Here is a 14,378-nt window from a genome sequence, read left to right on the forward strand (position 1 = left end):
CTGCAATTTTGCAAATCTCCATGTTTGTCCTCCCATACAGGGCATCTTCATGACATGACTTCATGAGCTTAAACTCATTTTTCATGTAACATCCTATTCTAGCATCTTCTCAGAACTTTCCCTGAATCTCCCCATCCTGTAAGCAGGAGTAATTGCTTCTGTATTGCATGATCATTGCCCTACACCAGCTATTTACCTGTCTGTGTCCTCTATAGACTGTAAGCTTCTTGATGATAGAGATTCATTCATTTCTTTATTCTTATGCATGCTGCCTGGAACATTCAAAGCAGGCAGAATTCTTTGTTTATTAAAATATTTAAATCAAGAGACAAAGTCCTTTTTTTTTTTTTTTGAAACAGAGTCTTACCCTGTCACCCAGGCTGGAGTGCAGTGGCGCGATCTTGGCTCACTGCAACTTCCGCCTCCCGAGTTCAAGCGATTCTCCTTCCTCAGCCTCCTGAGTAGCTGAGATTACAGGCGTGCCACCACGCCCAGCTGATTTTTGTATTTTTAGTAAAGACGGAGTTTCACCATGTTGGTCAGGCTGGTCTCAAACTCCTGACCTTGTGATCCGCCCACCTCGACCTCCCAAAGTGCTGGTATTACAGGCATGAGCCACTGCGCCCGGTCCAAGAAAGTCCTTGTTGAGTAATGCGTGAGTGGGCAGCCTCAGGTAGTACTGGACCTAAGATGGAGACCTAGAGAAAACTTTGCCTCCATGTTTTTTGTTCTGTTAGTGGTCTGGAAGAAACAATAACAGAATGGCTAGATTTAAAAAAAAAAAAAAAGAGATTAGATGACTTTGCAACTCCCCAGCATGTACCTATAAAATCTAAAGTTTGATCAGGGATTAAGCATCAGTGAAAATCTAAACCTTTCCCATATGGAACAACCCCACTTAATTTAATGTCATTTTACTTTATGAGATAGTTAATAAACAGGTACTGTATTTGATCTCGTGAGTGTAGCCCTCTATATTTAGCTTTTTCAGCTTTAATGGAACTGTAATTTTAATCATGATTATTACTTTACATTTTAATTATAATTTGGTGTGGCTTAAGTATACATTTCTGAGAGTGATTGTGTAATGAAAACAGGAATTAGCTTTTCATTAACAAAATAATGGAAGAGTTCCTACTGCATTCTAGTCTGTGTTCAAAATCTATGCACTGGCCTAAAAATAGAAAGGGGAGTTTAACATTTTGGTTAAAAACATGCTTCTAAATTGGCTGTGTTCACAATCCAGTTTCTTGCTCCATCTTGCTTTATCTTCTCTTTTTTAAAAAAATAAACTTTTAAAAGAGACTTTAATTGTGTCTGAGATTTCAAAAGGCTTTTTCAATTGTTTTTATTTTATTTAGATAATTAGCACCATGGAGCCTCAGGTGTCAAATGGTCCGACATCCAATACAAGCAATGGACCCTCCAACAACAACAGAAACTGTCCTTCTCCCATGCAAACAGGGGCAACCACAGATGACAGCAAAACCAACCTCATCGTCAACTATTTACCCCAGAATATGACCCAAGAAGAATTCAGGAGTCTGTTCGGGAGCATTGGTGAAATAGAATCCTGCAAACTTGTGAGAGACAAAATTACAGGTATGCTCTTCTTCCATATCCTAGGCATGGGATTTGAAGCTACATTGTTCCATTAGATGTGCAGATCTTAGCAGAAATGCATGTGTGATGATGCACCTGAGTGTATCATGTACCCTGCATGCAAGATGGCATGGATACACAGTCATAAACTCACACCACATACACATCAGACTAGATTGTAGATTGGTACTACTTGGAAGCAGATGATGATTTTGGCACATCTTCATCCTCATGTGAAATGATCCTTTGATTCTGTCCCCTTTTATTCTTAATCGGCCATCCCTTCCCGTTGTTCTTTAGTTTCCAGTCCCACACACTGCCCTCCCTATATTCTACACTAGTTTTTGTTCATGTATTCTCTCAATATTTGGTTTGTGTATGTCCAAGATTCTTCCATGTGCCTGAAACAAGTGTTTTAAAGGGGGCCACTGTGGATGTGTGGACGGTTGACACAACCGCCCTTGTCCTCGGGGAGAAACAGGCCCTAAGGATAGCAGATTATTCTGGAATACAACTACCCTACAGTAGGAGGGGGATGCTTAATGGAGATCTGCATTTGAGGTATTTTGTTCTATTTCATCTGTTTGTTTTGAAGATACTCTTTGAGAAATGAGGGAATTTTTACTTGAAAGTGAAACAACACTCTATACGACTTCAATACGTGAAATTTGTAGGTTCTGATTTTCTCCTAATTGACAACTGTTCATTGAGAACCAAATGTTTGCCAGACACTGACACTATAATTCCTTGGGGAAATGTTTCCCTGTAATCTTATTGGCAATGAGAATATTTTCTTAGAAATATATTAGGCTACATAATGATGGCAGTGAAGCTGCTACTCTCTCATACTCCACTCCTGAAATTGTTCATATTCAACTTTGAATGCTTGTCAGTTTTGAGTATTGACTTTTGTTTCCCTTTTTCTAGATAGTTTAATTACTTAGCAACTGTCCTATCATTTTTGTAAAAAGGAAGCTGTATTATCAGAATAGGGAGATACATCATCTTGATTTTAAATCAGAGAATACATTCTATATGTGTGAGTGTAAATATATACATTCTTCTGTTCTCATAATTTACATGTAAATTTGTTCCCCTTATAATTAGTTTGCAAAATCATAAAACTTAAATACTAGTGCTACTTTCAAAAATATAAGTCACGTAACACTCTAGGAGCAATTTTCTTATTTGAAAAATTGGAAGATAATGCTTGTCTCAAAGGGCTTATTGTGAGGATTAAATGAGAGGCTGGATACACTGCATCTAGCACAATGTCTATTGCATAGTGGTCCCTCAGTAAATAAATCTATTATTATAAGTACAGCTAGTATGCTTCAAGGAAAGTGGCCAGAACAGAAAAATTATATTTATCAAGTTCTCCAAATAGGGCCAGCCTTTGATGATCTTATACCAGAGCACTAGAACATCTATCTTTTAAGAGAATTTCCCATACTTTCAGAAAGCCAATATTTAGATTCCTGAATAATCTTTCTATAATAGGATGATAATTCAAACCAAATTAAAACCAGTTAAGCATATGATTCTTCCTCCTACTCCTATACAGCAAATGTATTTTTGGTGTAGCCTTACCTTCAAAATATAGACTCTGCCAGCTATATTAGTGAATATTATTAATCACCTTTTCAGAATTCCTTCAGAACTGTAGTGAGATTTTTGAGAAGTACTGATTCATGGTGTTGTTCCTTGTTTTCTAAAGACACATGTTTAAACAAGCAGATTCCTTTACTGAAAGAATGCTAATTTGGTAGTTCACCGAGTGGATTTGAATAGGAGTGACAGCTTCGAAGACAGCCTTTAATTTGGTATACAAAACCAAAATTGTCAACTTTGGTTTGTTTATCACCCTCTCCAGCACAAGCAGAGACATACAGTAGCATCTGAGCTCAAAGAAGAAGCTTATGGGTTGAAAGCAGGAATACAGTTTAGGCATAAATTTATGATTATGCATTCTTCTTAAATTCAGCACCCCTCCCCCCAAAATTTTATTTGTAGAGACCTTATGGAAATGAGGCAGGGAAATAGAGATACCAGAGATATTTGCCCTCATTTGGTAGCAGTGTTTAATAAAAGTAAAACTTGTGGTTGTAAAGAGTGCTTATTAAATTCTTCATTTACACTACCTAATTAATTCTAGCATTTTAAATTAACAGTGAAACTAGTCCCTGCTGTACCATTCCATAGATGCAGCATATTTCCTCCATCCACCCGTTGTTCAGGTTTAATTGGCTATGCTAAAAGTCAGAGAAGGAGGGAGAGATAGGGCTGTGGGGAGACGGGGAAGGAGTGGGAATGGCTCTAGCAGAGGACCTTCCCGAGGCCAACATTTGGAGTTAGGTCACAATGCAGACTGGGAGAGGTGAGGTATATCACACCAGGCAAGTGGAGAGGCTGCAGCTGGTGGTTCAGAAGTCAGGGTAAATGACATCATGGGTATTTTTGTTGCCCTGATTTTTAACATCCCATTCCCCCCTTTTCCTCCAACACCTCCTACAGATCTCAATGCATCTCGATCCTGTGAAGTTTACAAGGAGTTCTAAATATCCAGTGGGAGGATTGGGGGGTGGGAGGTGGCAAAGAGATAAGAATTCAAGATTAAGATTTTCCAGCCCCAACCACTCCCTAAGAGAAAGCAATGGATTCCCTTAGAAGGTTCTGGCTTCTGTAATGTTAAAATCTCTTGAGAGAGAGAGAGGAAGTGATTCTGCTGATAGCCTTACCAGCAGGCTGGATTCACCCCTGATTGTGAATTGTCAATGAATTCTCTGTTTGAGAACAGATAGAAGAAATTCGGGCATGGACTTAAGTGTTACATTGTATAAACATCACCATTTATCAAGCACTTCCTTTGCGCTGGATACTTGCTAATCGCTGGACATACCCTATTTCATTTAACATGGAGGACAGCCTCCATTTTCTTAGATGAGGAAACTAAAGCTTAGTGATTTCCCCAGGCAGCACAGTTATTAGCAGGTGGTGGAGCTGGGAGTCACCCCTAGTTTCCAAAACCATGATTTTATTTAGAAGCATGTACAGGGTAAAGACCTTGCCTAACCCCCACTTAATAACCCAATGTAACACTGTGTTCTTCTGAGCAGAGGTTGCTGGGCACCCTCTGGAGAACCTATCTAATGCACCATGGCTTTAAACAAAACTCATGTGTATAAAGGGAGGCACAGATAACAATATTTATCATCCTCTGGGGATATAACTCAGCCTTTGTTTTCCTTCAGAGTGGAACCAAATTTACTGAAAATGCCGGTTTACATCTCTGTTACTTATCTTCTCAGAGACATTAGATTTTGCTTTTTCCAATTGGGAAAGGCTACTTATGAGGATAATCCAGGTACCAGGGAGAAGAAAGGCGTATCCTGAGTTGCTTTTGTGTGCAGCCGTGACATGTGATGGCATTGGACGATAAGTCTTTAGCTTTTCTTCTTCATCAACCTGCAGCCTCTGCTGCTGGGGGAAAAAAAGGAAGTGCCATGTGACCCACAGGGTCACCTACAACCTAGAAACTCAGGCAAAAGGACACCAAATACCTGGTAGAAATTGTATTATTCCCATGGACTCCAAGGAGTTGATTTAGTTTCTAATTTTTTTGTTTTGTTACCATTTTTGTTTTGGTTTGTAAGCACTGAGATTGCCTTACTGAATCCAACTTCCTATATGATCAGTATTTTAGGGGAGAAAACATACAGCTTGACCAAGGCGGGATTAGGTGGCTCCAGATATGTTTTGAAACCAGTAGAGCTGAATTATTATTTCTTTGCCTTTTTTTGCATTTTTATATGTGTTTATCTTGTTACCACCCCAAAACAAATAAGGAGAGAAAACAAATAAAAAAAAAAAAAACAAAGAAAAATCTCTAGAAAGAAATTAGGCCAGGCGCGGTGACTCATGCCTGTAATCCCAGTCCTTTGGGAGGCCGAGGCAGGTGTATCACCTGAGATCAGGAGTTCGAGACCATCCTGGCCCACATGGTGAAACCCTGTCTCTACTAAAAATACAAAAATTAACTGGGCGTGGCAGTGTGCACCTGTAATCCCAGCTACTGGAAAGCTGAGGCAGGAACATTGCTTGAACCCAGGAGGTGGAGGTTGCAGTGAGCTGAGATGATGCCATTGTACTCCAGCCTGGTCGACAAGCGTGAAACTCCATCTCAAAAACAAAAAAAGAAATCAGTGTAAGACAACAAACAGTTTTGACCTGCCTATTTATGTTGTGTGATTATTTGCATCACAGTGATAAACGGATTATGTTTTTACTTTATGTCACTCTCTGTGTATCCATGCAGTGTACTTTTTAAGAGGAGTTTTCTATTTGTTTCAGATGAGTGTGAGCTCTGAAGGGGAGTTTTTGAGGACAGGACAGACCAAACTGAACATTATTGATAACAAAACTGAATCTATTAAGAGACAAGTGTATGGAGCATGCTATTAATATGTAAGTGCTATGGACGGTTGGAAGAGGTGAGGTTGGTGTTAGCTGGAGCTGTTGGGGAAAGGTTAAAAGATAGGGTTAGGATTTAGGTAGAGGAAAGAAAGGCAAAGAAAGAGAGCTAAAATTTTAGTCAGAGAACAAAAGCTTTTTTTTTTATTTCTCTATGCTTCGGGCAAAAGAATTAGAACTGGAACGTGTCTCTTTGGAAGCAGTGGTGTAATGTGAAGCAGCATTACCAAATGAAGTTAAGCATACCAAAAAATTAAGTCAGTTAAAGTCGTACCCCAATGACAAAGACATTTCCTAAACACTACTTCTAATCCATGCCTTCATTTCTTCCTTTATAATATATATCTTTGGTTTAATTAATATTATTTTGTGAAAAAAGAATAAGGCCAAAAAAATAACCTTCACTACTGTGGACAAGAGGATGGATATTTTGCTGCTGCCTTTGTATCTGAATTTACATCTCTAATTAAAGGAACCAACTCAGTTTTGATGCAGTAACATTGGACAACTTATGTTCTTTCTTGAATTTCTGAAACTGCTAACAATCCTGTATGTGTCTCTCTCGATAGGTGAGATGTGGGACATGGATCACAGCAGTGGCGACAGTATCTATTAGAGCATCTAGGCCAGGAGTCATGACAGAGCAGTCTATTGAGTTGAAAAGGAGAGGGGAGTGAGGGTTCTGGATTGTTGTAATGTACCTTATATACTTTCATGTACTGGACTTATAGGAGCAGTATGGGAATTTGGTTGAATTTTACTTCTGAGATAATTAACAATAAAAGGCTCTGAAAAAATCCTAATATATAAAATTTCCTTGAACTCACTCCCAAAATGTGAATTCAGCCCCAAGGTGAGTTTATTGGCATAATTTCTTACAACACACAGCAGACATATAAGAATAATTGCAGCAGCTTCTGTATTTTTTTGTACTTTAATGTGTGTACTGGGCACTATAATAATGCTTTAAATATAGTAGCTCATTTAAATAATAAATCAAGCTAGCTTGGAGAATCAGAATGGCCAATGCTTTTGAGTACTTACTATGCTAAGCATTGTGCTGACATCAGCAGTCTCACGTAATCCTCAAGATGGCCATTTTATAGATGCAGAAACTTGAAATTAGGAGCAGTTGAATTACTTGCCAACATGACTTAGCTTCCAAGTTAAGGGAGCTGATATCTGAACCCAGCACTGTTTGACTAATTGTGAATAATCTAATTTATACTTTATCTCTGGCAGTTTCCCCCCAAATACTAAACTGACTCCTCCCCTTTACAAACCAACTCAGCTTGTATACCTGGAGAATGAAATTTTTGAGTACAAGGAAAACATAATTAGAGCTCAGAATCTTTTGTTTTGGAAAATAGCACACTGTGCATTAAAAAGATAATTTTTTTGTATTAAACAGGTCACTGCTTACCTAAACAAAGAATACTAGACTTGGAGTGGTTTTTTCACTTCTGATAGTCTCCTTTCATGAAATACTCTTAACTATATTCACCTTTTCTTTATTGTGCAAGAACTGTATTGAAATGGATGCTGCCTACAATTTAAGCATAATAAAAACCCAGCCTCATTTAGGCATATCCAAGAAAATCCCAAGATATTGATTAACTAAATGAACTTTTTTACATGCACATCAGAGGCAGAATCATTAGTGATGGGAAGGGTACAGCAAATGGTAGCATTTATCAGCATATTTTGCTGCTGATTTGGAAAATGTGCTTAGTATAATGTGATGTGTCTCCTGAATTCAGAGGAAAATCAGGCAGATTTGCATCTGTCATTTTATTTATCACCTCCCTGCAGTCATACATATTCTACAAAGAAGAATAAAAGAGTTTTGATTTGTTGACATGGGAAGGGGGGTTGGTTATTGTTGGAGGTGAATGGAAAATTTTTAGGTATGGAGAAGATTTGGCAGCCTAATGGGGTTACAAAACAGGAGATTTGAAGTCTGCCTTATTAGGAGGAACTTGAAGAACGTCAGAACGTGAAGTGCAAACGGTAAACCATGTAATCATTGTGCTTCTTACACACTCATCAAGGGGAATCAGAGACTTTCCATCCTTTCTAATTAGGGCAGGTTGGCAGTTGAGTGGAGCTGTGAGGTTTAGGGTTTGTGCAGGTACATTATGCATCTTTCGACATAATTTCTTCCCAGGATGGCAGTAGTCAGGATTACAGACCAGGTATGGTTTCCTTTTGCCTCCTGACCGTGTTCCCCTTCATCTTACCTTCCAAATCAGACAGTTCTGCTCTGCTTCCAAACTCAGATAACCATAGGAAAGTATTCTCACATCCCAGGAGAGATGTCTCAAAGGATTTTTACCTAGGATGTGAATCAGGCCTGGGTATTTTAAGAATTTTCTATTTCTGTACTTTAGCTGACTGTTTGGTTCGTAAGACCAATTCCCTGTTCACGCAGCCTTCTCTTCTTCCCCCAACACACACACACACACCCACACACACTCACTCACTTACTCCTCCCTTCTCTGTAGAATGGCCTGGTTGATTGAGACTAGGAACTAAGGAGGAAGGTAATGTCAAACTGAAATTTCCACACATTATCTAAAAATGTAATTCATCAGCTTCAGGGTAGGAGGAAAGTGCTTTCTGAAATGTGTTAATGGGAAATTCATTTTCTTCGTGTCTTCTGTGAGGTGTAGTAGTGGTGATTTTTTTTTTCAATCTACCCTCTCACCCCCATTTCACATCTCCCTTACTGCTCTTAACTGATAAAAATTCTGTATCTCTGTTTATTCCTCTTAAGAACTAAAGATCTTTAAGTTGCCTTTTCGTTTTTTTCTACAGTCCCAAAATTGAGCTTTGATAGGAGAAGATATTTCTAGTTTGGAGAGAAGATAAAATTCAGATAGAGATCATATATTTGTATAAGGTTTTTACATTTGTAAAACATTTTCAATCAGCCAACAGTATTTATTTAGTGTTTACTCTCTCAGACCAAATAAATGTTATTCCCTTTCCTTCCGTTCTCTGAAATTCTGTGTCACAGTCTGTGAGGAGGCCAAAAAGGACAAGACATAGTTTGTGCCCATGTGTTGCTGCAGGGCCAATGAGTCAGAGAAACCAGAACAAGTGACAGCCCTCCCTGAAAACCTGGAAGGGACTGGGAGCCTGCCACTTATTACGCGTATTACTACACATCGACCTTTGTTGTTCTGTGGGTGGGGGCAAGGGGAGAATGGGGGTTATTTTGTTTTGTTCTTCACCAAGGCCCAGTCTTACCCTTCCTTGGTCCTGGCTATTAATGTCATTGGAAAGATAGCGAAAAAGGATTCATAAAGATAGAATGAAGTCAGAGGTTTGATGGAATGCCTGCTATGTGTCAGCTACAGTGCTAGGCATATTACAGATGTTATCTCCTTGAAGCTTTTCATCAGTGTTGCATGATCAGTGGTTTTATTCCCATTTTGCAGATGCAGAAGTCAAGACCCAGAATTAGTCAGCTGGTGAGCGAGGTTACGTTGTCTGACTGCAAAGTCTATGGTAAGGTTTCTGTTACCTTACCACTGTCTCTGTGCTTAACGAAGACAACATCAGTTATGGGTGTTCGAAGGAGAAAAAGATGACAATGGACTGAGAGTCTCAAAGCAAGCGTCAAAGAAAAGCAAGCTTTCAGCGTGGCCCTATATTTGGCAGAGATTAGATTATAGGAGACCAGTCCATGCAGAAGAGGCAGCTGAACCAAGCTTCAGAGACCTTGTTATGGAGTGAATGTTTATGTACCCCCAAAATTCTTATGTTGAAATTCTAGTCCCCAATGTAATTGTGTTTGGAGATAGGGCCTCTGTGGAAGTAATTAAGGTTAAATGAGGCCATAATGGTAGAGCCCTGATCTAATAGGATTAGTGCTCTTATAAGAAGAGGAAGAGAGACTGGAGTTTTCTCCATACACATGCAACAAGCAGGAAGGCAGCTATCTGCAAGCCAGGAAAAGCCTTCACCAGAACTCAACCATGCTAGCACCCTGATCTTGGATTTCCAGACTCCACAACTGTGAGAAAATAAATTTCTGTTATTAAAGCCACCCAGTCTGTAATATTTTTTTTATGGCAGCCCAAGCTGCCTAATACAGACATCTTCAAGAGATAGTGAATAGAACAGGCAGGACTATTCTGTCAGGTAAGTGAGGACACCACCTTTGTGTCAATGAAATAGCTGAAGCTCAGAGACGTTGAGTAATTAATCCAAGGTCACAGCTAATAAGTGCTGGAGCTGAGATTTGAACCCATGTCTGTTTCTAAGGTCTGTGTTCCTTCTACTTTGCTAATAACTAACTCTACCTAACACAGAAGGATGTTGACCCCTTTTAGACTTCTCATGGCATCTGTGATCTGAGAATCATTGTTTATCTCTCTAAGGTGACGTACCTGTTTGCTCAGTTACTTGCTTTCCACCTACTTCAAGTTCTTGCAGATTTCTAAGTTTAGTTTTCTGCATGTCCCTTATTTTGTAGTTGAATGTCTCTGGTGAGATGAAAGTCCTCATAAACACAAAGTGGATAGAGCTAGCTAGGGTAATAACTCTAATTCCTATGGCTGCTAATGGAATTTCTCATCACAAACAACCTGAATCAGGTTAAATAATTTTATTGGTGGTATAAACATAAAATATATACTTAGCAATCCCTGATATTTGCTTTTTGTGTTTGTTTTCAGAGGATTTTATACTCAGTACTTCCTTTGCCTTGTTGAAGTATCCAATATAGGCAATATCTACACTCACTTTACAAATGAGGCCATTGTAGCCCAAAGATAAGTCAAGAGCACTTGACTTCTTATTTTTCTGGCTCTTTCTTCCTCTCTTCTTTTCTTTGCCAGGTTTGTTGTCATTGTATTGTGTGTGTGTGTGTGTGTGTGTGTGTGTGTGTGTGTGTGTGGTTTTATTTTGTTTTTCTGTCCTGGTTCCTCTTTCTGCTTTCTTGTTTTTTTATATGCCACTTTGATCCAGAAAGGATTTGTGTTGGCTTATTAGATAATATGGAAAATATTAAAATTGAAATAACCATTAATTTTTTTAAAACAGGGTAGAAGGAAATGGATATAGAATGGTAAAAAGAGACCAGAGGAAGATTAGTAACTTAAATGTGGCTAAATGACTCAGCCAGACCACCTAGTTTGAGTTTCCTTTACCTCAAAGAAAAATGAATTGTGACAGCTTTGCTCCCTTCTCAAGTGGTTACCTGAATCCCACCCCACACCCTTTACCACCACCAGCTCTGTAGCCCTTTCTATGGATACAGTCCTCTGATTGTGGAGATAGTTGCCCGCTATAATGCTGGATTGGATAGAAAGCCTGAAATCACATACATGGAGTTTTCCTCATCTTTCTTGCCTAGGTCCGCTTTGGATGTATTGACTTGCTTTTTATGGCTAGGACCAGCAGTAACACAGAGAAACTGCCTGAGTGAAGTTCTTGTTTTTATTAACATAAGGTATAAACAGTATGTCCTATGGAGGAGGTGTTCTGAAGCAGGCCTTCCTTGCCTACTGCCCTGAACTGGGGCATTACTGAGGTGTTACTGCCTTCTGAGTCACTTCGGTCTTTCCTCTCTCTTTAGACCCCAAGGATAGACATGCAAGAACTTCAGTTTTCAGCTTTCTGGTGAGGGTTTCTGCAGTGAGTTCTGGCTAGTTCCTCATTGCTCAGAGCCCTGAGCAGGCAACAAACAGGAAACTCAAATATCACTCTCATTTCCTGGCTCTGACTGTGGAAACCTCAGCCACCTTTGCTCTTCCCACTACCCGTCACCAGTCAATGGACACAGACCACCCTCAAAGTACGAAAGAGAGAGAGCACTACCCAAGAGCTCCATACACCCCAGCACACAGACATATCCACATCCCACAAACAATTTTCTGGGTTCGCCCATATGTGCACTAACACACACACACATACACACACACACACACACACACACACACCAAACACTTTCTGGTCAGAAATATCAAACACAGTGCATCGAACTAACCAGAATTAAGACAGACTTCACTGAAAATCCTGCCTTATCTTCCCCACCACCATACTTGATAGATGTATTTGTAACCTTATGTAAGTCATGCTATCCCTTTGGAGCTCTATTTCCTAAATATACGGTAGAGAAGATAAATCTTAACCCTACTTTCTTTAGATGGTACTTGTGAATTCAAACCAGGTGACACAAGTGAAGGCACTTTGTAAATGAAAGCAACCTATAAATAGGTTGCTCCTATCTCATAACTCCTAACCAATTCTCACCAAGGGTTTTAGCCCTGGGCCAACAGATGGACAAAGGGAAAAGAGAGGAAAGGTGGATGTCAGTTCCTGGTTCAATCTCAGGTTATGTAATTCCAAGTAGGAAGCAGGAGATAGCATCTGAGAAGGCAGGAGAATAGAATGAGAACTTATATTTATTAAGCACTCACTAGATGCCAGCTACTAGATGTTGCCTTATATTTATCTCATTTCATCCTGACCACATCTCCAGTAGGTAGATACTAGTGACCCCCTTATTTATACAAGGAAACCAGGGCTCATGGAGTTTAACGTGACTGGCCTAAGGTCACACAGCAAGCAAGTAGCCAAGCCAGACGCATACCCATATCTGTCTGCCAGTTGGGACGAGATCTTCACAGAGATGGTTTCCCACATTCTTGCTGTTTCATCCTGAGTCACGAATGCGGCTGTAGGATGTATTCCAGTAAGCCTCAGGAATAGCTGCAGTAATAATGAACATCAATTTCGGTGGTTCTTGAAAATTGTAAATGAAAGCCTTTAGTTCAATAAGATGCTCCTCCATTTACTGTGGGAGTATATCCTGATACATCATGATACATTGAAAATATCATAAGTTGAAATGCATTTAATACTCTGGTAAACCCATTGTAAAGTCAAGAAATCATCATAAATCCAACTATCATAAGTTGGGGACAGTCTGCATTTGAATATGTCAGGATAATTTCTGAGATTGTTTTTAAAGAGGCCACTTTTATGAGTGGTAACATAAAATGGAAGGATCCACCAAGTTCTTATTCTTGTGCTAGCTAGTGGACTTTTGGTGGATCAAGCCATTCTGTGCCTCAGGTTGTTGTGCATAAAATGGAGATAATACTGACTTTTCGCACCTTTGTATTGTGAGATCAGATGACTTGCTAACGTGCTGGTAAATTCAGGATATTACTATGGTCACCTATAAGATAGGGCATTGTAAGCAGGGGATTTATGAGGGTGAAACAAACACTAAAGCCCCTGTGATAAGTATCTTTCCTTCCTAGTCTGCCTTCCAGATGTTTTGTTCAGTTATCTACGTACATCTCAGCAAAAGCTGATTAACTCTCGCAGTCATCAGTGTCTAACTGTTATTAATGCTCAAGCTGATCAAATTACAATGCCACAGATCCTACTTATGCTGTTAATATTAGATTTTGGATTCCGGTCTATAATGAATGATTTTTCCTCCATGCATTGGAAAAATTGGTTAGCAGAGTTCATAAGAAAGTTTAATTAGCAGGCTGTTTGTGAAAATAGCGGCTGTGAGTCATCATTCAGAATGAACTAACAATTCTCAGGCTTGAATTTGTTCTTCTGTTCCTTGAGGAGCCACATAGGATCCTTGTGTTTGGGAAGCTGGTGTCCACATGTTGCCCATTGGAATGGCACCATGTAATAAACTAATTACCAAAACATCAGATTTTAAAAACCAGAGAGGAAGAGGAAGTACAGGGTGTTTGCATATATGGGTATGTGTATCTGTGTCTGCTAAGGGAACATGTTGGGCCTAAGCAATCCAGCACTCTGCTAGACAGGAGAGCCTATTGATTAAGAGCTAGACTGCCTATATCTACTTCTCAGCGTTACCATTTACCAGCTGTGTAACAGACAAATTCTTTTTTTTTTTTTTTTTTGAGACGGAGTTTCGCTCTTGTTACCCAGGCTGGAGTGCAATGACGCGATCTCGGCTCACCGCAACCTCCGCCTCCTGGGTTCAGGCAATTCTCCTGCCTCAGCCTCCTGAGTAGCTGGGATTACAGGCACGTGCCACCACGCCCAGCTAATTTTTTGTATTTTTAGTAGAGACGGGGTTTCACCATGTTGACCAGGATGGTCTCGATCTCTGGACCTCGTGATCCACCCGCCTCGGCCTCCCAAAGTGCTGGGATTACAGGCTTGAGCCACCGCGCCCGGCTTAACAGACAAATTCTTAACCTCTCTGGGCCTCAGGTTTTTCATTTATAAAATAGGGATATTGGTAGGATTATTATGAACATTAATTTATGTAAACTACTCAGAACCATACCTGG

The 14,378-nt window shown here is 39.7% G+C and overlaps 1 protein-coding gene across 10 annotated transcripts in view; it reads left to right on the forward strand.

Moving 5' to 3' along the window:
- ELAVL4 (ELAV like RNA binding protein 4) overlaps nt 1-14,378 on the forward strand; it is a 98,927-nt gene that overhangs the window by 39,856 nt on the left and 44,693 nt on the right. For all 10 annotated transcript variants that reach the window (XM_074380794.1, XM_074380795.1, XM_074380792.1 and 7 more), the window contains exon 2: nt 1,362-1,602. In XM_074380794.1, coding sequence (XP_074236895.1) covers nt 1,362-1,602 — 241 coding nt within the window. The remainder of the gene's footprint in view (nt 1-1,361; nt 1,603-14,378) is intronic.

This window comes from Saimiri boliviensis, chromosome 11 (genome assembly GCF_048565385.1).
Source record: "Saimiri boliviensis isolate mSaiBol1 chromosome 11, mSaiBol1.pri, whole genome shotgun sequence".
In the NCBI taxonomy this organism is placed as follows: Eukaryota; Metazoa; Chordata; class Mammalia; order Primates; family Cebidae; genus Saimiri; species Saimiri boliviensis.